General features: G+C 34.1%; 1 protein-coding gene and 1 long non-coding RNA gene across 2 annotated transcripts in view; one reads left to right on the forward strand and one right to left on the reverse strand.

Moving 5' to 3' along the window:
• Nucleotides 1–16,202, forward strand: LOC136836326 (uncharacterized). Its single transcript, XR_010852373.1, has 6 exons — nucleotides 1–115; nucleotides 1,936–1,983; nucleotides 3,885–4,092; nucleotides 4,736–4,827; nucleotides 6,458–6,533; nucleotides 15,770–16,202. It is a non-coding gene; the product is annotated as an uncharacterized lncRNA (long non-coding RNA).
• LOC136836325 (poly(A)-specific ribonuclease PARN-like) overlaps nucleotides 8,526–24,208 on the reverse strand; it is a 23,775-nt gene continuing 8,092 nt past the window's right edge. Inside the window, exons 6-15 of the mRNA XM_067100482.1 lie at nucleotides 22,776–23,060; nucleotides 21,194–21,396; nucleotides 20,213–20,400; nucleotides 17,576–17,639; nucleotides 16,124–16,179; nucleotides 15,817–15,903; nucleotides 15,168–15,259; nucleotides 13,331–13,470; nucleotides 11,394–11,464; nucleotides 8,526–9,784 (exon numbers count right to left, since the gene is read on the reverse strand). Coding sequence (XP_066956583.1) covers nucleotides 9,723–9,784; nucleotides 11,394–11,464; nucleotides 13,331–13,470; nucleotides 15,168–15,259; nucleotides 15,817–15,903; nucleotides 16,124–16,179; nucleotides 17,576–17,639; nucleotides 20,213–20,400; nucleotides 21,194–21,396; nucleotides 22,776–23,060 — 1,248 coding nt within the window. The 3' untranslated portion in view covers nucleotides 8,526–9,722. The remainder of the gene's footprint in view (nucleotides 9,785–11,393; nucleotides 11,465–13,330; nucleotides 13,471–15,167; nucleotides 15,260–15,816; nucleotides 15,904–16,123; nucleotides 16,180–17,575; nucleotides 17,640–20,212; nucleotides 20,401–21,193; nucleotides 21,397–22,775; nucleotides 23,061–24,208) is intronic.

The raw sequence follows: 24,208 nt of genomic DNA on the forward strand, positions 1-24,208 counted from the left end.
CCCAACATGGCTGCCGAGATTGACAGCCACAATCAGCTGATCGAGGAAGTAAACACAGCCATGTTGTACCTACGATATTATTGTGTTAATTTAACGGAAAAACGCGCTTTTTACGGTAAGTTACACTTGTGTAATGTGACAAATATTTATATTGATTTTTTGTATGTATTTTTATATAGTTTTGATGGAGAAATTGTTGGTTTTTATTTGATCGAGTTATATTAATCGAGAGATAGGATTGTATTATATTTTAATAGTGTGTATTTCTTGTAGTAGTGGTTTGAAATCTTTTTTGAGTTTTTATTAATGGTATATTTCTTAATGAAATGATATTTATTGTAAGTTATGGGCTAGTATTGGTACAAGAGCCATCATAGGCCTGATAAACTACGCCTATGGCTAGCCTAGGCCTGAGCGTAAAAGTAGGACGGTATTATTTTTACTTTAAGCCATTATTTGATATTGGAGTTTTTTATGCTGTTATCTCAAGCCTCCATAACTTTAATAATACCAAACTCATGCTCAGATATATAGAAAATTTACTATTACCGACATATTTACCAACGGGGCTGTTACCGAACATGGCGCTCAAGAGAGAGGCACTTGTATTAAAGTGAAACTTTATCAAAAAAAATGAACGTCAGAAACGTTCAAAGCACCTATTAAAATACAGGAAAATTATTCTGTCCCTGTGGGCAAATGAAAATTGGTGAATTACAGGGACATAACCCACCCTAACCTTCCCAAATCCAGCCTAATCAAAGGCAAGGCATCCTACCTGACCTGAGGTGTGTGTCCTGCAGTGACCCTCGCTCAGTCTAAGCTCACTTGATTTAGGATTCCAAAAATCATAGGCCTAGCAAAATGCAGAGATACACCGTAGCCTAACATGGTATGAGTTTTTGCAAAAATGAGCAGCATTGCAGTATAAAGTGTTTTTATTTTTGTCCTCAGTCTGTTGCCAATGTGAATAGGTGTAGATGGCCCCAGGACTGACCCCAGTCTAACTTGACCATATCTGGTATTTTTTTTAATGTATAATATGGATTTTTATGAGGTTTAGCAGGTTGACACCCCCTTAACTCTACTTCTATTGGGGACCACATTGCAGTAGTGGGGTTTTGGATGAAGAAAATGAAAAACTACTGAAACAGGTTCATCTTAGTTTAACCAGAGGTGACGTTTCTACTCTGAGAATAGAAAAACTAGCGAAATACATAAATTCAAACTAATCTAACACTGATTACAGTGTCTAAGCCGCAGATTCCCTGCTGTGTCTGATGTTAAATATAATGAGACTTGTAATGAATTAACAGTATTTTGTTAGTAATAAATTCATCAAAGTTGCTATAACCCACAAGGTGGTGCACGTTGCTGGAATCGACCCTTTGTATGTTGTGCTAGGACGACAGTGATATTATCAACGCTTTATTTTCAAATATTGCGGTACATTTAGTCCTTCCGCTTAGCTCTGCTTTAGTGACGTCAATAGTCTTGCCACCATTCAGCTCACTCTTGAACATAAAAGATGCCAGATTTCTCTTAATCATAAGTAGAAAATTAGCAAGGTTGTAAACCTTCCTTCAGCCCTGGGGATGGGACCAGGGAGGCTTTTGTATCCTGAAGTTGAGCAACGGTTGAAGGATTTTAAAATCTTTGTTTATTTTGTAAATTTTGGAGATGATGGCTTTTGATGATAATGCCCATTCATTTTCACCTAACAGTGATTTCAAGATAGATAATTACAATGACAGTAATGATAGTTATATTGGTTTTTAAGTTATTGTGCATATGATGGTTAAAATACACACTTATACACACCCATTCAACCAATTAATAATTGTATCTAACCTAAGATGATTGGTTTTGAAAGTGAGAGTGAATGGGTTGACTGGTCTACTTCCTCTCTCTTTCTATTTTCTTCTCTACTGGCAGGTAGTGGAGAGAATTTGCCCATCATGTGCTGGAACCGGTCAGATACAGGTGAGTGTTGAGTTCCTTTCCATCAGAGTTACCTGATTGTTCATACAAAATATAAACTACTTTGGAAGCAAGTCTCTCTCCTACAAGGGGAGAAAGGAAAATGACAAACAAGGATGGTGGATAACATAGTTATGTTGTCTCCTAAAGTTAAGTTCATTATCTCTCTGCAAGACAATGTAACAGGAGTCCCATTTTGTCTCTTATCCCAGATGTCTGACTGACAAGTAACCCTACTTTACAGCCCAGAGGCCTAAATTATGACTTCCTATTCCCATTCTTGGCCAGGAAGTGAGACCAGGTGAGCTGAACCTCCAGTCGGTTCTAAGGCTTTCTCTATCCTCCCACCAAGAGTAAGTCTCCCTTATGTTAAGACCAAAGGTTTGTTCTGTGTATGAACAAATGACAAATTTTAATCAATTTGTATTTTTCATAAAAAACAAATCTGCAGTCATCACATATACATGTACCACCCACCTCAAGCCAACCCCTCATATTTTACCTGGTCAGAGAAGATTGAATCAGTCCCTTCTGAGATGGGTTATAGAAGGTCGGCTCCTTCTTCTACCTACTGCCATCTTGTCCATCTCCCGATGTCACCAATTTCCATGTAACTTTTTTTAACCAGACTCCAGCTGGCGCTAGAGAATTTTTCCGTTATGTTAAGACCAAATGTTGTTAGTTATGAAAAATATAAATTGATTTAAAAGTATCTTATATTTTATTTTTATTATTAATCTGTGACAAAATGCAATTACAGCCATGTATAACATTAGGTGATAAATTAAAAAAATGAGTAAGAAAATATTGGTTCTATTACTGAAGTTGCAAATGCATAATATCATAATATTGCCGTCATCCCTAGGTGGCATCCCCCTAGCATCTCATGGGTGAAAGACAATTAGAAGAAATGTTTCATTTTGCTTCTGATGAAAGGATTAATGTAACATATACTGTATTGGTGATAGTTTGCAAAATTAATGTTTTGCCAAAAATATACAGCATTTACCGTATGTTTTGACTGTAAATCTCTTGGTTTCTTTGAGTTTGCCTTAACATACCTAGTGCTAAGCGCACTTAACACAGTACAGTTGAATTCTTGATAGAATTTGGTGAAATATGTGCTTCTTGTTTTGTTATTGGAGAAAGTTGAGAAGTAAAATGCAGCATAAAATGATGCTGTATACTGCCTAACCTTAATTAGGACATACTGGTAGCTTCTTAATGACAGCAATATGGCAGTGTAACCTACCAGGAAAGAGGGTGATTTTTATTTGTTATAAATTACAAAGTGCAAAGGAGACTGGAAAAATTAATTGAAATTTTGACCTTAGCTAATTAGGCAGAAATTATGCTTCTAAAAAGCACAATAACCAAGATATATTAGCAAAATATTTAGGATAAAATTCTTACTAATATTCTTCTCTTCTTTTGAAGCCATAAAGGTACAGTACTTTGTGATTTTCATTGGCTATACAAAATATTAATCATAGGTAGATCATGCTTGTTTTGACACTGTTAAAACACAACACTTGCACTCGAGTGTTGTATTCGAATAAGGCACCATAACTTGCAGCGGTAATAGATTAAATTTTTAAATATAATTTAAAAGTGCAAAGAAATCTATCCTGATTTAAAGCTACTAGGAAAGTGATCCAGTCAACTTTTTTTTTACTAGCTTTAAGTTCATTTTTGCTGATTTTTCTGTTATGCTGATTTATCTTTAGTTTTATTTTTAACTGCTCACTTTGTCTGTTCACATTGGGCATTCTGTTGTGTGATGAATGGCTTATTTTAAATAATATAATAGAAATTATGATGATAAAAATGTTGAGGTAAATGTAGGCAATTATCCAACAAATATTCTGGTTAGAAACTGATAATTTTATGCTCTCATTTTCCAGTGTACAGGAGAGGTTTACATAGACTGAAGTGGCCATCTGGATGAACCCATCATTGTTATGGCTAGCTAGTCTAGGTCTTTTAGGGCTTTGGAGCCCTGAAGACCTCTAGTGAGCCTCATAGATTCTTTTCAAGGAGCACTGAAAAAAATGTCAAAGGATGTGCTGGGAATTGGGCGTTATCAGGAAAAGAAACCTCATCTGCAGATAGGTAAGATGGAACATTGCAATATGATTAATATCAAAACATTGATTACTTCTTTACATCAGATTGTTTTTTACTTTTTCTGGGGTTGTATATAAATTTTTCTTCACTTTTGTCATTCTGACTTTTTTGGAAGCTCTCATTTGTAATATCTTCCCTGCGCTCCAGCTATAAATTTTATTAATGTGTAATCACACCTGTCCATTGTATATTCCTTGATAGACTTTCATAAAACCATTAGAAACACAAGAATGGTTGGAATAAACTGAAGCAAATCTGATTACCCACATAATTCACGAGTACCCTAAATAATAGGACTGAAGTCTAAAGTACGTCATGATGTGTAAGATTTTCAAGTGCAAAATTAGTGGATATGCTGCTTTAATAGCTGATTGTTAAGCTCTCCCTTCTACTAGAAACTTTTGGTTACTCAAAAAGAACAAAAAAATTCATTTGCATAGTCTTTTGTTTTCATGAAGATTTGTATGCTGTATATTACTCATAAGATTAAGAAGGATGATTGCCATTATATATGGTTAGATGGCATCCATGCCTTTATGAAAGCTATCTGTAGCAGTAAACATACTTCAAGTTTTAAGATGAATTGTGAAAAATACGTGAATTCAATGGTTTTTTCTTTTTTTAACAGTTGGTGCAGACTCAAGTGATATTTTTACAATAGGCTGCTTGAAATAGGATGATCTGATGATGACCCTTGGTGTTTATCCTCCCAGTTATTAGGTAAGCATACTATTGCACTTGTGAATGAAAATTACATCCCAGATTGACAATGTTGGAAGGTTACCTAGTTGTGGTAATGTGTTGACCCATTAAAGGTTTAGGCATGGATGGTGATCTGGACTGGACTGGTCCATTGCCACCAATTGATGCTGTAGTAATTTTAGTGAAAGAGTATTCAGTCCAAAACCTGAATGATGGGATTGTAAGAAATTGGAACTAAACAAGGAGATAATTTAGCCCGCTTCATAGTGAAAGAACTTTGTATGCATGAAATGTGTATGAGTTATTAGCTATATTCTTGTTAAAGCAAATTATATTTTTCCCTGTAAAGTTTGAGGAATTTATTTAATAGTTCTAGTATTGCATTGTTTACATACTGTAGTTAAAAAAAGTTAAAATAAAATTAGTCAAGTACAGTACAGTAATTTTGTACTATATAGGCATCTTTCTTGGAAAAAAATAGTTTTGGTAATCAACATCATTGCTTCCAACGTTGAACAATGCAAAGAGCCACTGTGAACTTCCACCAATAATTTTCTTTCCTGTGCTTTGGCTTCCACAAATCACCACTATCTCCAGTCCCTTGTTTCATGGCTATCATTCAAGCAGGTGTCTTGGCCTTCAAACTCTTCTGGCCCCCAGGGAGCTCAGCTAACATTCTCACATACTATTCTTTCTAGGGTAGTGTGAAGGATATGTCCAAGCCAGTTCAACTTTCCTTCATCATTATCATCTCTACACTTTGTATATGGAACTTGTGTAAAATTTTATGGTATCATTTCTTACTCTGTCCTGCCACCTGACTCATATAATTAAAGCTTTATTGTCAAATCATCAAAATAAAAGTTTCATTGTCATACCAAAATTCATAACCACATAGCAACACAAATCTTTCTAGACTGATGTATAGTTTTAATTTTGTATATAATTTCAGTCTGTTTGGTCAACTAACCTTACTCAGCCTGTCCATTGTTTGATTTTGCCTTTGTCTTTCATTCAATTCCACCATATGAGAACCTCTTCTTGATATCGTTGTTCTTGACTATTTGGAATGACTTGACCTCATTAATCCTATCTCCATCTAATTTATTTAATTTTTTTGTGCATATTCAGACCTCATTATTTCTGTTTTTCTTAAGCAAGATTTGTAAAACTTGTGTTTGCTGATGAAAATATCATCTGCATTTTTCTCTCACTGCCTTCATTGTGCTCTGCATGACACACTTTAGGCAGTACTAAAAGTTTTTTCAGCATCCCTTCTGCCTCAGCTGTGCAGCTTTTCATACCTTTCATTTTAATCCTGTCTCAAGATAAATGGTTTTGAATTATCATGACCACTCATCCTGGTCATATTCCCCACATACTGTACACTATTGTTACATTTTTTGTACTAGAGTATTTTGTTAAATAAAAAGCTTCAGTGGCAATTACAGAAAATACTGCAAATAGACTTATCAGTATTCTTAATTATCATAACAGCATATAAGACTGACAATTATTCTGTTGTGAAATTGAGGCTGTATTTGATAGTGAAGTTAAATAATCCTTGCTAGTGATATAGCACCAAAGTCCTTTTACAATTTTAAAACCTTCAGTACCTTCAGTACATATTTCCTTTTATCTTCTGCAGACAACCAGAATGTTGAAAATTCATACTGTGTTTGAGAAGTGGCAGAATTTATTCTGTATAAGGAAAAGACAAAATGGTGAGTGTAAATGAATTATTGTTTAAGTAGTATTGTTTTCAGTTTGTCCATTTATGTCAAATAACCATTAAATTATTGATCGTAGGTTTAAGAATTTGAACTTTAAAGCAGTTCCCATGTTTAAAATTAAAAATTAAAAAGTCAGATAGGTCTATTAGACTAAGTTAATGAGTTGGGTAACTTTTTATTTCCCTTTACTTTCAAACCTTGATGTGAACCTCAGCTCCCAATATCCCAATTTCTGCAAAATTTATTCAAGCTTCAGTCAGGTTTTAGAAGTCTTGGTGCATAAATCTTGGTCTTGTTGTTGACAGTAATTTCTTAATAGGATGGCTTATGGATTATTAGCAGAAGGTCAATTTCTTCAAATGTGTGTAATGGTATTATGAGTAGTATTCCTGTCATAATGACCCTTCCCTTATGCTCAGAAATTGGTTGCAAGTGCTGTTGTACTTCAGGATGTAAGCAACACCTTTCATTAGGAGAGAACATATTGTGGGTTAGTTTATTTACAAGCCTCTGTAGCATCTGTGGGTAGACATTTCATAATGTTCTGTCCAAGATTTTTTCCTTACTTTGGAACTCATGTTTTTTAAGCATGGTAGTTTTGTATGCAAGGTCCTTAGGTACAGTGCAAATTAGAATTTGCAATGAACTTGCAAAACAATCCAATTGCCTTTGAGTATTGTGATTGAAGTTACTGTACTGCAGTTTATATTATTTGGGGTGTGGCCCTTTATGTACTTCACACTTCTATATGGGCTTGAGACCAACTTAAGTTTGTAAAGCCACTTGGTAAAAATGAAGTTCAGGTTGCTTCCTATGAGATTTCTTCCATAACCAGCTAAGCAAGCCTTCACATTCATACAGTTGTTCGATATACTGTATAAACAAATTACAGTAATTGCAATCATTCCATTTGTATTTTCTTGTCCACCTCGACTTTGACAGCTTGTGTCAGTGGTGATACCTATTCAGTACTGATTGGACCAGTTTTTAATGATTGTACCAATCTGTACAACCAGTCCGTGCTTTTTGCTCATTTTATCCACTAAAAGGTTTTCATCAGAATTTGATAACAGGCCTGGGTTATCCAGGTGTAACTACTCTCCAGAAGGGCATTCCCTCCCTTTTTAAAATATGAGGTGTGCAATATTCAGTGTTTCAAGTTGCTGTTCCTATTTGCTCCAAGATTTGCAGAATTTTTTTTATGCAGTAACTTTGTAGGTCCAAGTAGTAGAGTTTGTATACCATCTCCCTGGTACTCTGTGGAAAAACTGCTTTGTGCTGGTATTAGGAACCATTTTTAATGGCAAATTTAGTCTAATCATCCTTGCATGGTGTGATGACGTGGTATAGGTGGTGACAGTTCTTTACAGTGAATGTGAATTTGACTTTCTTTCCAATATGAAAGGATGGTTAGCCCATGGTTAATATATAAAGACTGACTCATTGGGATGCAGTTGGATTTTCTTGATGTCACATGAGGCTGATCCTCCCAGTAAGGCTTCCTTTGCCAATGGTTGCTGGTATTCTGGTATATTTGTTAAAAAAAATTACTCTTGTTCTTTTGTTGTACCCTTTCTCTCTCTCTCTAATCAGACAGAGAGAGAGAGAGAGAAGAGAGAGAGAGAGAGAGAGAGAGAGAGAGAGAGAGAGAGAGAGAGAATGGCATTAGCTGCCTCAACTACTATCTTAGCAGAATAAAAACTTTTTCCACTTGGATGTACCCCTTGAAGAATATTACATGTAATTTTTTGTACGTGGCATTTCTTTACTACTATTAAAGGAATCTCCAAAGCCCTTGTATCCTTCTCTGACGACAAACTTTAGAGTGGACAGTTACTTGCTGACTGAAGTAACAGAGAGGACACTGATTGGGAAGACTGGAAAGACATTCAACTCCACTGAAGCAGCACAATAACTTTTATGTGGGTTATGTAATTCTTGAAAGTGGTCCTAGTTTGCAGGGATTGTAATAAAACACTTTACTAACAAATAAGAGCTGACTGATATTCAAGGAATAAGGAAAAAACATTATAGGGGACTGCATAACAAGGAAAATAAGAATATCACAACTGGAAATATAATGACGATGTCTGGCAAGAATCGTGGGGTGAACGTAAACATGAATAGCTGGAAACTCAAATACACTAATTTCTGGTTTTCAATTTTAGGTACAGGTGAGATTAAAGGACATCAAACTGCAGTTGAAAATACAGAAACAAATTCGTTAATACTAAGTGTTCTGATCGTGGTGTTAATACTGTACAGTTCTAGTTAAATCATAGTAAATGAACAGTTTCATAACATATCTAAATATAATACACATAATACAATTTTATACAATATTAACATCAAAATACACCTTACTCAATCAAAGAAAATCAATAGTTAAGGAGTTTCTTTTGTACTATAAAGGATTAATAAACTGATTATAATGTAAGTACAATATGCAAAATAGAAAACAAACCTTTGAAAATCAAATTACAGCATAACAGTTGTACGAGCCTCGTCCAATGTGAAGTAAAAGGCTGATTATTTGTTTAAGCTCCTCTTGTGTAAGTACTTACATTATTAATACTGTACCATTTAATTAATTCCCTATTACTTGAATCATTTCCATGTTAATTTTAGAGACTTTTTATTCTTTCCACATCTAATTTTAGGGACACCTTACATTTTTCCATGTATTATTTTAGGGACACCCTTTTTCTCCCACGTCTAATTTTAGGGGAACTTTAAGCATTGCCATGTCTAATTTTATGGAAACCTTTGTTGCATTTCCATTTCTACCTTATGGGCCACAATGTTAATCTGTGAACAAATATCAATTGTACTTGAAAAAAAAAGCCATGTAAAAAGCAGCAGCTAGCTAAGTGATATAACAATACAAATCGAACATGTATAAAATCCTTAATATGTACGATTCTACAAAAATATTTCTTGCTTTCTTCATCTCTCTTCCACATAAAACAACTCAACTCTGTCCATATCTAAAAACCAGGTACCTGTATCTACAATCAGAAGTTCTGTTCATTAAATCAATAAAATCCATAAGAACATCGTAAATAAGAATATAAAATCAATTATATACTTGTCCTAGTCATATAAAAATTAATTAAAAATTTGTTTTGAGCATTGTTATGATATTTATAAAACATACCACATAATTTCTAAGCTCAAGCATTACCAGTCCTCAGGAACTTGGAAAACACCATCTGAAGATGTTTTTCCATCAGCATTAGCATCTGAAAGTGAAAATGTGTAAATAATAAATAATAATAATAACAATAATACTGTAACAATAGAACACATATCTGCCATAGTTAACACCCTGTGCTTACTTAAGTACATTCCCAGGAGGGAAGATACCATTTAGCATAAGACTGTGTAATGTTCTTTTGCTGCCTCTCACCCCCTGCTCTCTTCCTTTAATTTTTCATAGATTCCCTTTGGTCGCATGTCCTTAAATCTCTAACTTCTTTTATATTCCCTTGTTCCATGCTCAATTCTCACAATGGAACAAACTCTCTCAGTGAGTTATCCTTTACATGACTATGATCCTACCTATAAAATGCAATGTGTAAAGAAAAAAAATGCTGAGCAACATACAGTAATGTACGTGATGTACATGTATGATTCAATTGAAAAATAATATAACGTCTTTTTTAACAGAACAAGTGCACTAGTACAGTATAATAATTATCTAGTAACTGGCATTTTATGAAGCTATACAATAAACTAACTCCTCGAGTCACAATAATTAATATTACCTGAAGCGGTTAAAACAGGCATATCTAACACCCATCATATTTAGACCCTCACAATATTCATGACTGAACTATTTTAGCCACTGACATGAGGTGCTATAGCCTCAATAAAAGCAAGGAAAAATCTTCATTCCAAATGGCAGGTTTTAATGTTGGAAAACTATATATGGTATTTGTTGTTTGTCCTGAAAGTTAATCAGATTTCTTGGTGCAATAAGGAGACAGAATTCATCATGAAATCCCTCTGTTGCTACATGAAAGTTCATCATCAAAGCTTTCATATCTGTGTGAGATATAATACGGGTCTGTGTTAGGGTGTTCAGGTTCACTATGGTATCTTCCATTGGAGTAAAAATAAATTGTCACTACTCAAAAAGTAATAATTTGGGAAAGGATCTCCCTCGCACTACTGACAATATAAGAGGCAAAACAAAAATACATCATAAAACCTTTGCTCTAACTGACTCATTAGATTTCTAACTTGATTCCATTTGAACATTGTACTTCCAGTGGCAAAAAGACAAAACATTCTGCAGATGGATCCTCAAGTTAGACCTGCCACTTTACCTGAGAATAAAGCCTTCCAGGGATGATTCTATTTAAAAGTGTCAAATGAAGATTGCTTCAACATATAACAAACAGTACAGAAAACAAGGCATTTATACCCCAAACTATGAATGTTATCCCCTCTACCCTAAAATAGTAAAATATTTAACTGAAACATACTCTTTCCATCAGCCATCAAATATTTAACTGAAACATACTCTTTCCATAACTGATCTACTATACAAGGGAAACTGAATTACAAGAACCCCCATTACAAAGAGAACTAAAAAATCAACATCTAATATCTGAAGGTCAAGTGAATGGTAGAAGACGAACCATTAAGAGGAGAACTGAAAAAATCAACATCTAATGTCTGAAGGTTAAAAGAACAGAAGTGCCAAATCTGTGCTATCTATAGACTCCAACCAGTGTGAACCTGGTATAAAGAACCATGCATCACTTGAATCGATCTTCTTGAAAGCCACATGTCAGCAAAAATTTTGTTAACTAATTTACTTAAATTTGTGAACAGGCATCTTACCATCGGTGATCATCTTGTGTGAGTCTTCTGCACTTGGAGATTCTAATGTTAACTGGGACAACTGAGATGACCTGGGAGATAGAAAAATTATCATAATTAAAAAACATGCCAGCTTCACTCTTAAATAATAACACCACAAGAACTATCATAATTAAAAAACATACCAGCTTCACTCTTAAATAATAAAATCACAAGCAAATGTAATATTAAAATGCTCAAATGTCTGTAACACAAATGTAATACTAATCACATCACTGCCAACAAATCCTCCTTGGGGATCTTAATTAATAACCACTGAAGCAGCAAGCCAATGCTTCAACGTCTAAGCTAAAAAGGGTATAAAAGGAAAGGAACCAGATGTATAACTGTAATCCTGTATTTCAGTTTAATAAATGGCAACAGCCTATTCCTTCACTTTCCTTAGGCTATCCATTTTGTGGTAATCAGAACCAAACATTGTGATGGAGAAAATAAAACATGTTTAACATTTCATGTACTTTTTTCTTGAATGTTAATCACTGTCCCTCTTTTACCAGTTCTTTTCCTCATTCACTACTGGAAAAGCTGACTAGGTATGGTAACAATAGTGTGGCTGGGATATTATTATTCCTTGCAACATGAATTAAATCTTTACACAATTTACAAAATAGTACCAAATTGTATGATGCACAACTTGAGGTTCCTAGTGATTATGTGGAACCAAAGATACATCATTGCCTATGTTAGAACCTCCTAATAACAGCCATGGGAAAAAATTCTCCAAGATGTTTCCAGAATTTCTTACTGTTAGGTCCTCACCACTACTCCAATTTCTACAAGGGTTTTCAAAAATCTCTGATAATTTATGTGGAAAAACTTAGTGCTCTTGGATTTCCTAACATTATAAAAATAAGAGGCTTTCTCCCTTCAAAAAAATTGCTACAATAACAACACTAATTCTAGAATTTTTAAATGACAGTACTCAAAAGGCATTAAAACAACTGAAGATTTTTCCAAACTAGGGCAAACTTAAGTACTGAAATGAATAATCCAATAGACCTTCCATGCTAAATTTGGTTTACTGTAACTATAACTGCAGTCCTGCAAAAAACAAATATAGGATGCCCTATAACATCTGCCACAAAATAAGGTACCTCTGTTATTAGGGGGGGGCTTGCAATTACTCAACTATGATTCCATGTCTTTGTGACAGATAAGTGAAGGTATATATATTTTATTGTGATGTAATCCCTTTAGGATGTGAACAGTAAACACATGACTGATATCAGGGACTTGCAAACTGGTGTGTTATTGGAATACTAAGTCAAATTGCACCATGCTAATATGAAGCTTCTTTGGGGCATCAATACACTGAACAGGAAGTATACTGATCTTGCCAAATAATAAGTTACACATCAAGAATTCACCCCACCTTTGCCCATTATTAATGGTAAAGTATGAGACCTATTAGATAAGAAAGGGAACTTAACACTCCTGCTGACACAACTGATCAAACAGTTAACCTGAACCTTCCTCATCTTAAAATATTTCTCTACCCCTGATCTGATAAATTCACTGCTCCCACCTTAAAACTGTTAAATGACCCACTTTAAAGTGTCCTGGAGGAAAATTTAGGCCATGAGAAAATCACGCTTCAATGTTTTACTGAACTTCACTGCCAAATATGTTAGTGAATCTATTTACTTTACTATAGCAGAAGTAACAGCTGGTAATTTAAACTTCATTCCTGTTTAGTTGATATTCATGATTGTTTATTCATCATATCTGGTGTCATCAAACAACAACCTTATGTTAAGCCTACTGTTTATATATCCGTATTTTTCATTATAAGATACAAACCAGAGAAAAGTCTTACCATGAGGTATTAATAAAAAATTTTACTACTGTAGAGCTCTTTTAAGCATAAGCAATTGTACTAAGTAGATTACATTACTTACCCAACACTCTTCAGTCTCTTGAATTCCTTAGGATTATTGGAAAGAGGTTCACTGTTATCTGATTCCGACTTCCTTTTAGAGCCATGGGTATCATTGTACATTCGAACATGAACTAGTGGTGGGCATGATGCGTGAATAGCCTGAAAAATTAACATAATTTTTTTAGCACCTTATAAAATAATATTCAACTTTTAATCCTAGCTGATTACACATAAATACTTATAGAATAATATTCAACTTTTAATCCTAGCTGATGACACATAAATACTTATAGAATAATATTCAACTTTTAATCCTAGCTGATGAGACATAAATACTTATAGAATAATATTCAACTCTTAATCTAGCTGATGACACATAAATACTTATAGAATAATATTCAACGTTTAATCCTAGCTGATGAGACACAAATACTTTCAGGGCTGAGTTGTAGCCAACTACATGTGATCATGATGGCAAGACACAGTCACAACATAAATCTTTAAGTTTTACATACTACAGTGTTAGCGTTGGCTATTTAGTTTCTTGCATTTGTATTTAATTTCTTAAATACTAAAAATAATAAATTGTAAATTAAAACCAATTCATCTAGCTATAATGTAAGTGTCATTGAGAGCATGGTGATAGTGTGGCATGGTTACCAATACGTCCAAAGTACTACTACAAATAATATACTAAAGAAATATACACAGAGTCCCCACTTACCGGCAGCATCGGTTAACAGCATTTCGGTGTTGCGGTGCCTGGCTAGCGATGTCATTAACCAGATTTTCGGTGCCAGTAAGCAGTTTATCAGTGTCAGTAAGTGGTTTATCGGTACCGATAACCGGTTAACGGCACAGTTAAGCAGTTTATCGGCGCTTACAGCATCATAAACGCCATTTATTACCATAATTATTGGCGATTTTCGGTTAGTGGCGGGAACGGAACTTCCAGCTGGGGACGGAACCTATTAGAGAGAGAGAGAGAGAGAGAGAGAGAGCCATTAGAGAGAGACTGCCTGATGTTGAATAAATACTATTTTACCTAATGATGAATGAATCAGCTTTTTCATTTTACCTGATTTTCAATCTGGTCTAGATCTTCATCTATACCAGTTTCCCATGATTTTCTGTCTACTGCCTGCAGTGTTTGTCCTGCCAATTCTAAACCTACTACTCATCTGATTAACTGTTCTTCCTCCCTTCTCCTCACGTGCTGTTAAACTACCGAGTGAGAAAATCAGAGGTCTCAGTCTAGTCTCCAGCCATTGGATACCACAACTTTGTAACATATTTGTAGTATAATCTTCCCACTGCTCTCAAGTCCCTATTATGACAATTTAAATTTTTATTTGTTTACATACAAATGCAATAATTCTACTCACCAGAAGCCTCAGCCATCTCTTCCCCTTTACCCAGGCTATTCCTCTTCTTTCTCTTATTGCTACAAGTATCAAAATTTTATATCTCTTCTAAGACCTCTCCTCCCACTATTAACATGATGCTCCTATTCCCTATCTTCTCCATTTGCTCATCCCATATACCTAAGGCATTGAAAAGTCCTTATGCCATTTAACAACATGAACTCTTTCCAACTGTGCTCTTTTCTTTGCTTCCTTTCAAATCACAATCAACTTTTGTCTACCTAAGATTACTTTCAGATAACACCACTGTTTTAGGAAGTTCATCATTAAGAAAAATAAATGACTAGTCAAATCCCATGATGAAAACTTCTCTAGTAAATGACCATAATTAAAACACATCAATTACTCAAGAAGGAAACAGATCAATTAAAATAATCACTGTCAAGGGGAACACTTGAGTTGGCTTCTAAATCAGGAACATCCATGACTCACCTTCAGATGCTTTTTGCATGTCTTCAAGTCGATCTCATCTGTAGGAATTACATAAAGTGAAGTACTGTTTATCCAGACTAACTTCACATTTTCTGGAAAAGAGAACATGAATATGTTATAATGACAAAGACAATAAAAACAGCAGAAGTTTCACTGTTCTACTACATGAATGATATGGCATTACTTGGGGAATTCACACTACCTCTATCTGTTACAAACAACACAGCTAACAAAAAATGTTCTTGATTGTCTTTTGCAATGTCTACCTATACATAAAAATTAACTGCAAACTTATCCCAAGCGCAAACAAATTCTAGCAACAAAAATGCTTTCTTAAATAAAACTCTTCCTCTCCGCTTCATGTTCAATAATCAAATGCTGCTATTAATGTGCTGGACATTCCTTCCAAAAATAATGTTTTTATATATTTACAGACCGATGACAATTAAAAACTTTCTACCTAAAGTTACAAATTACCCAAAAGAGGAAATTATTATGGTGGTTGGTAAACATTTGTTAACATGACAAGAACACTTAATCAACTGCATTTCAGAAATAACTCTTAAATTATTTAACTGATTAACTCAGATTTTCATTTACAGATCTTGGTGCCTTGTATCCCTAAAATAATACTCAATGTTGTACTTACTCAACATATGGAAGAGACCAAACACATCTGATGGACCCCAACTCTCAAGGCATTCTACGAAGAAGATTCTGCTTCTGTCAGGTTGCTCTGAAATTGAATGATGCCTTAAGAATACCATGGTCAATGTAAATTATTACATTTTTCAAAAGTATTGCAAAGCAATTTGCTCTTTACACACCACTGACTTTAATCAATATATTAGAATTCTCAAAAACTTTACACTATAAAAGTATAGAGTACCAACAACTAAATAATGGTTTACACTGGAGGATGAATCATCAACATTAATATCTATTTAGTAACTTACTATCTGATCCTCCAAGGTTCAAGAATGGAATATCATGCGAACACATATTGTTGATTCTGTAAATAAACGAGATTTCAAATCAAAGTACAGTATATCCTCAGTTTTTTTTTAAATATAATAAAAATAAATGAAACATTACAAAATTTTGTAACCATCATTCCTAGCAAAAAAACTTTTTACAGTACTATTTTCCTTTATGTAGCAAAAATAAAAAATGGCAATCCAACATAGCTGAAATTTCCAGAAGAATAACACAATTATGGAGAAGGGGTGAGCTAATCCCCACTGGGATGCCATTTTTACTAACACTGAAAGAGTTTTCAACACTTTTGACATGTTCATAGGATCATTTTGTCCAGTATTTTCAAAGCTGAACATTCTGAACATCCTTATGTATAAGTTAGGATGGAATTTAATCGTGAGACTGGGAACCTAGAGTAAATTCGCTGGAAAAAAGATCGAGATTCCAGAGCCATAAGGCATATCTCTTGAGATATTTAATAATCAAGTCACAGAATAAGTTACACTTATATTTCCTAGTAAGGGGTAGGTATTATCCAATGTCCAACAATCATGATTGGGAATCATCTAAATCTCAGAACTGATCACTGCAAATCACAGATGTCGTGAGAGTCTGAAGCTACGCTTGGAAGGGGAGAAATCCTCATGGTCCTTAATATTCAATGTCTTGAGGAAAGCACTTTGAAGTCTTTCAGTGAAGTTACTGAAATCACTATCATGGGAATGTAATTCAGTCATAATTATGATGTCGACACAATTTGCATAGGAAAAAATGAGAATCCTGAATCATACAAAGCAAAACTGACAACTGTTGATTTTATGCATTTTTCTATCAGGCTCCAGCTACCATAACTCTCTATACAGGAAAGTACCTGTTTTCAGGAAACCTCTTGCCTCATGTTGTGGTGGAACAGTGAAATTTAGATACCCAAAAATAGTCTATCAGCTTAGCATGAAGAGTAGAGTATGATTGGAAATGGAAAATTGGTTAGCCTGACAATAAATTTCATCTTTAATGAATCAATAAATTTGATCTTTAATCACTGCTGTCTTTTATAAATCAATGGTTATACCACTATATGAACATATGCTTCTATTTCATACATACAAACCACATGAGTTCCTTGCAACCCAATCCTCCATTTGACCAAAACAATTTTCTATTTCTTAAATGCTATCACCCACAAGAAGCCACTTTAAATTTGAAAAAGGTCTGGTGAGATTAGCAATAAGCATTTGACAAAAAATTATATGAAAATAATTTTATTGTTTATAAGCATTAAAGTATACTGTATATAAATATGGAATCCCCATATACACTGCCAAATGAAGTTTCATAAATGTAAGCATAATAAAAAAAAATGTCAAATTATGATACCTTATCCCTATCATTCAATCAAAAACACTTAGAAATACAATAAAAAAAATTACCTGTTTGAAAATCCAGCTAGATGTTTTGATTTTACAACCGAATTCTTTGCCCAAGTTGCACCATCTGTGGATGGAAGAACGTATAAAGATTTCTCCAAAATAAATTTTACGTTCTATACATACAAAAAAATTTATCTTACACAGGTAAACTGAATTTGTTCAGATTTATTAAAAGAAGATTTTCATTCCAGGCAGGAAATGCCTCAGCCAAGTGGAGGGGAGGCAAGAGGAACCTTGGCAAAAGGCAATAGTTTGTAAATATGAAAAATACAATTAGTTTTAAAAAATCTTTATACGTTTGTGTAAAACATATACTGTACTGTACTGCTTTAATACAGTCACATGGCTACTTAGGCACCACTGGGATACTGTCATCAAGTAAAAGGGAACTGTAACTAAATCTACCAAGTTGATAGCCCAAGTTGATCTACCAAGGGTGCAGAATTGCCCAAGTTGATCTACCAAGGTTGCAGAATTGCTCAGAGTTACTGCAACATGTGGAAGAGAAGGAAGATCCTTCACTCACCCTCCACTGTCATGGCCAACCAAAACTGGTTTGTCTTGAGGGTGCAAAATTCTCGGGATCCCTCATACACTTTAGTTTTAATGAATGGAAAACTCCCCTGAAAAGAAGAGCATAATTCTTCATAGCTTTTCTAAACCTAAAGTTAATAGTTCTAAGATGCTGATTTCAAGATGTCCATTTTTCTGTGTGATGACATAGCACAGTCACCTGATCTGTTGGAACACGCTGTATCTAACAGGGAAGGTATATGCTTAGAGAGGAGTTTAAAGAATGAATCATCTGTAAGAGTACCAAGCAAAGACTTCCCAGTGAGTTTTGGAAAAAGTTATGCTCACTGGTTGTCACATTTCACATGAGACCTGTGCTGATAATCCATACAATTTTCTTTTATGCTAACCACCCACGAGGCTGCCATCAAGCAGACCCAATCTATGAACAGAACTTCAGAAACTTATCATGTCAATGAAAAGAAACCTACAGTCTGTAGAGTCTGAAAGACAGGAAAAGTAAGTTGAGAAAGTTTCATTAGGGCACTTCACAGTTCTTGATGGCAAACACAAATGCTAAGTACTTTTTTGGAGGCCAGGTTGTTAGATGTCATGACACAGCTGGTGAACAACTCAGAAAATGTTTTGTCAGTCATCAAAATGAATTCTGAGAAGCTGCATCAGTAAGGACAGGAGATCTGCTTACCAATATGGTGGGGATGTTTGAACAAAGTAAGTGGTTCTCATATTTTTAGGATATGAGTATATCGTAGTTTTCTCTAGGAACAGAACAAATTATAGAGCAACCTTCCAAACTACATGCTACCACCTTCCAGACTGATGGGTCTGAAAGGGGGCAACATTAACTGACCAATACTAGACTTGAACTACATGTACTACTGTAATTATACAAAGCAATGAACCTAAAGGATGCCTAAGCACACTTGAATATGATCTGTCTGTCATGAATAAATGTTTACAGTAATACCTTGAACTTATGTGAGGTTAGGTTCCAGAACCCCTTGTGTAGGGCAAGGATTTGTGAAGGTTTGGTAGGGTCACTAAAAATGCTAATACATACAGTATATCTTATTTCTAGTTTAAACCCTGAACATGACAAAATCATCATGCTCACAAAGCATATTAATTTCATTTAAAAGTTAGCTTAATACCATACTGTAACTCAAATTTCATTACAGTGCTGAGAGAGAGAGAGAGAGAGAGAGAGAGAGATTTACATCAACAGTTGTTTTGTGATTTTGACCGATTTTACTCTATTTTAGCATAAAGTACGCTAGTATCATACAGTATTTATGGACAAAAATAAAAATATAATTTTTTCATACCAATTTTAGACATAAAAGCAAGAAAATTTACAAACTACTTAAAAATTAAACATAACCACTTGTGCATGGTTTCCCAAGGATTTTGCAAATGTCACATATCTCTGAAAAAATCACATATGCCAATTAGTTACATTCCAATGAAAAGTTCGCAGCTGTGAATTTGTGCAACTCAAAGCGCGTAAGATCGAGGTATTACTGTATTAGGAAAAATAGTGGTAAGAGTGAGATGAACAACAGATATACATGGTATAGACATTGGAGTGAACAATACTCCAAGACTTTATCACATCTATTGTTCCAGATCATCAGATGTATGATATATCTGATCAACTTTCAAGCATACATACAATACTTCTGTTCTTTGTGTTTTTCTTTTCTCAAGTTATTTAGAAATTTAATGGTTTTAAAGAATTCCTCCTATACTTGGAAATTTTGTTAGTTGTAAATGTAAATGGTTGTACATCAAGGAAGGTCTGTAATGGATGGGACTCAATCATATCAATAATGTAGTTTACCTGGACCCCTGATTCATAATCCTTCACTATGGCTAGTCAACATACTTACATGATGAGTACAATCTGTATAAGGTAGTAAGACTACCAAACAATGCAATACCCTGAATACCTGTGCACAGTAATTAAAATTAAACTTGGAATGTATAGAATCTATAATGAGGAACCCCTCAAACTTCTTCTATTATTTTCTACCACTCCAAAGTTAGTGAAAAATACAAACATCTGGGGAAACATGCATGTTTACAAATTCATCAGCATCTTACCAAGTCTCTTCACCATTGTTGCAAAGCATACTCCAGTCATAAAAGCATCATACCCAGCATCATGTGCTTTACTGGAATCACTAATGTCAAAACTCTCATGATCTGCATCTATTTCAAATTCTGGAGGATTGTACTTTTCACAAAGGTCACCAAACAATATTTCCAGCCCAGTTATTGGTATGTCTTCACTGAAAATAAAGAAAATTCAGTGATACATGAACATAAATGTACTTCATTTAAAAACCAATGCATCTACTTTCTAATCTATCCCACAGAAAACAAATGAGACAAATATAAAAATAAAATTGTTCCTAACAAACAATGGTATCACAAAAACCACTTCTTCAAAAGTCCAAGACTTAAAAACAATGTTAATGTTTTCTGATATCAAAATACTTAGCTTCCACATGACTTTGTTTGCAATGGAAAGAGATTTTGATTTTAAAAACTGATGTAAATAACATGTGGGATACCGGTGGCAATTCTTCACTTCTTCACCGAGAAGAAATTTTGACAAAGGAGGAAAACATCCTCTTATTCATTATAAACACTTTTCTAGTGTAATAAAAATCCAACAAGACTCCCAAAGCAATATCGATGTTTCATTAGTAAGCATCATTTGAAAATTCTCAAACAACTTTAGTTCCAAACATAATTTCAAGAAAATTTTCCAAGGAATATAAATGCTTATAGGTCACAGACATGGAGTCTGCATCACGATTGCATCAATGCTGGCATTATCAAAACTTCATATTTTTTATAAACGTTCCTTGAAAAGGAAATGCAATTAAATTTGGTGTTGGCATGAACACAGCACATGACTTTACACCAATTTTTCTTCACTTTATCTCTATGAACGGATATGATACGAAGCTACTAACATTACTAACTACACAAATACAACATAAAAGTTACCATAAAAAAAGTAAAATTAGAGAAAAATCATAAATGTTTTACAGAAACTAGAAATATCTTCTTTACCTGAAAGGGGGGTCTCTGGCTAATAACTTTGTGTCATATATAGTTGGAAAGTTTGCAAGGACCATCTTCTTGAATGTCTCATATTTCTCAGGGAGGGGCATCACTGTCTTCTCAAATAAGTGCACTAAATCCAGTGTCAGATTGTGTCCAACAATAGGTTTATTGCTCTCCAACAATTTGCGGATGACGTGAGTGAAGCCAATCTGTTATTAAATAGGTTAAATACATTAAATCTAAATAAAAAACATATCGATTTACCTTGCATAACACTAAGAGAAACACAATCTTCATTCTAAAAACTTTAACATTATTATTAACCTGGTGATTGCAACTGCCAATCAAATGGCTTGTCAAACAGCCATGACTGTCAATATGTTGGCAAAATGTACTGTGTTCACTGCCTTACTGCTCTCACTTATTCTGCAGTTGATAGCCCAACATTCTTTGTTCTGTCCTCAAAGCCCAATACTTTGTTCTGTCCAACGTCATACATTTGGGGAAGATCAGTCAGTAATAATTCATTTTCAGGTGACTATAGCTGGAAATTCTCAGCAGCATATTTTCCTCTTACAGGTGAGTTATGAACATGTTTTTATACTTAATGAGATCAATTTTATATATTTTTCATTTGTATGTCTTGTTATTTGTGGCTTTATTTATAAGTTATTGTTATTGATATGATTACCTCATATAGCAGAGTGCACAATTAAAAAGTATTGCATTCTAAATAATCAAAGAAATTATAAATAAATCTAAAATAAAATAGCCTAAATTAGTACGGGCACTCGCTGTTCTCATGATGTCTTAACAGATAGTAACAAGACTGTTCATGACAATTCCTTTGATATTATAGACTGTCCATTAATTTAAGAATTTCTGTTAGTAGGAATGAGTAAATCTGGTGAAAGTGATAAAAAAGTGATAAACATCATTTATGTATGTTACAAAGAAAATAAAAATAGTAATGCATTTTTTATACTATATATTCTTTTGGACAGTATAATATATTATAAATTACTGTACTGAACTTGCGCATGTTAATTCGATAAAGCTTAAAGAACAAATTTTATAAAAGAAAAATGTACTTTCTTTAAACTACAAAATCTTCAGGTTCTTAAATCCTGATTCTCATTAGTTATTAGCATTGGTCCTATATTTACAGTTGAACAAGAATAAAATAATTTTTCAGAAAACTGATATTGTATCTGTTGCAGTTATATATTTACAAAAGCATTACAAAAATTAGCACAACTGAATACAAGGGGTGGTAAAAAGTCATTTTATTAAAAGCAAATTTTTTCTTATATCTGAATAAAATCTTGCTCTTCTACGGCCAAATTTCCAATAGTGCTGTGCAACATTTTTATATGAAATCAATTAATTATTTAAATTTAAACACTTTTAGAGGATGCACAGTTCACAGCAATTACTTTTACAGAATGCAGTGTTAAATAAACAAGCAGAACCGTCATTATTTGAAAGCACTCTTTCCCGCATGTTTTATCAACCAACTGTCAACAAACACATGACTGGCGTGCAGAACTGACAAGTCATTAACACTAAAATCAAGCATAATACAAACCTTTGCATCCAAAATGTTTTGTCTCTCTTCTTCTATATGGTCTTTGAGTGCAGTCTGGGACTGAAACTTCTTGATAACCAGGTTCCTTACACCATTATCGCTCAACACAGACTGTACTCGTATGTTTTCATACTTGGCTGCAATGTTATTGTAAATTATTTTCCTGTGAAAGCCAGTCAGAGTTTTACCATCAATCACTAACTCCTGCTGGGTAGCATCATTCATGAAGTTTTCCACCTTCTTGTCAGTTTCTTTTAGAAAAGTCTTGGCAGCAATTTCTGTTACCTGAGGACACAACGTGGTATTGAAATGACTAAATGAAAGTAAAGAATCCCAAAAGTATGATTGCTGTACAGTTTTATTAAAGAGCTGAATAATTTCATCACAGTCCATACTCTTTTGCAAAAATATTAGATAAAACTGCATATGCAAGTCTAGGCCAACCTGAATTCGTAAGTGAAACCAATCCAAATATGCACTAGTGAAGGGTTGTAGTCTTCTATAAATTAAAAAAAAATAGTACTGAACATTTTTCCTCATTTTACCAAAATAAAATCTGCATGTGTTTCTAACCATAAGCTGGGCACTTTGAAAACAGAATTTACATCACTTCAAAGGCAGACAACAAACATATGCGTAATTATGTGCAATGACAGTACAGAAAGTTATGCTATTTGCTGAAAAATTAAATAATCATGCAATTCCACATCCTCCTTAGGGAGACTTCTTGCTTCCCCTGGTCTCTTTCTACAGAGCCATGCAACTTCTTTAAATTTACCCTGCCCTAATTTCTACTGTTCACCGAATAAATATATATCTTTCTGTCTCAATCCCAACTAAACAAACAATTAAGTAATCTATTTAAAGCATTTTTTTATATACCTTGTATTTTGCCAATGCCATGGCCTCAAACAGCTCTTATACTACATTAACAACAAATTTACAATTTCAACTCAAACTTATCCCTTTCAAAGGCTCAGGCTACTCTAATTTTCTAATGATCTCAGTAAGAGGTAAAACATTCATGATCCACGTATGTAAAATACATAAAAACAATCCAGCAAAAGGAATGCACAAGACTGAGCTATCAGTTCCCCCAAAGTATATGTTAAACTATGACAAATCAAGAGCCAGGTAGTGATAAGAAGAAGAAGAAAATTCCGTACTGCACAATTTGACACTGTAAAAAAAAATAATAAGAGCTGGTGAAGAAGATCCTCATCATCAACAAACACAATCAGGTGGGAATATTCCCCTTTGGTACACTCCAGCAGACACCTCTAACATATCTTACACAGCTAAATGCCTGTGAATTAAAATCACCTACTGTTTTGGTCTGAATGAACTCTACCAAAAACATGATAGCAAAAATAATTATATTAAAATGAGGCATTTATGAAAAATATGTTCAAAGGAAAAAACTTTAGCAGGCT

This window comes from Macrobrachium rosenbergii, chromosome 56, assembly GCF_040412425.1.
Source record: "Macrobrachium rosenbergii isolate ZJJX-2024 chromosome 56, ASM4041242v1, whole genome shotgun sequence".
In the NCBI taxonomy this organism is placed as follows: Eukaryota; Metazoa; Arthropoda; class Malacostraca; order Decapoda; family Palaemonidae; genus Macrobrachium; species Macrobrachium rosenbergii.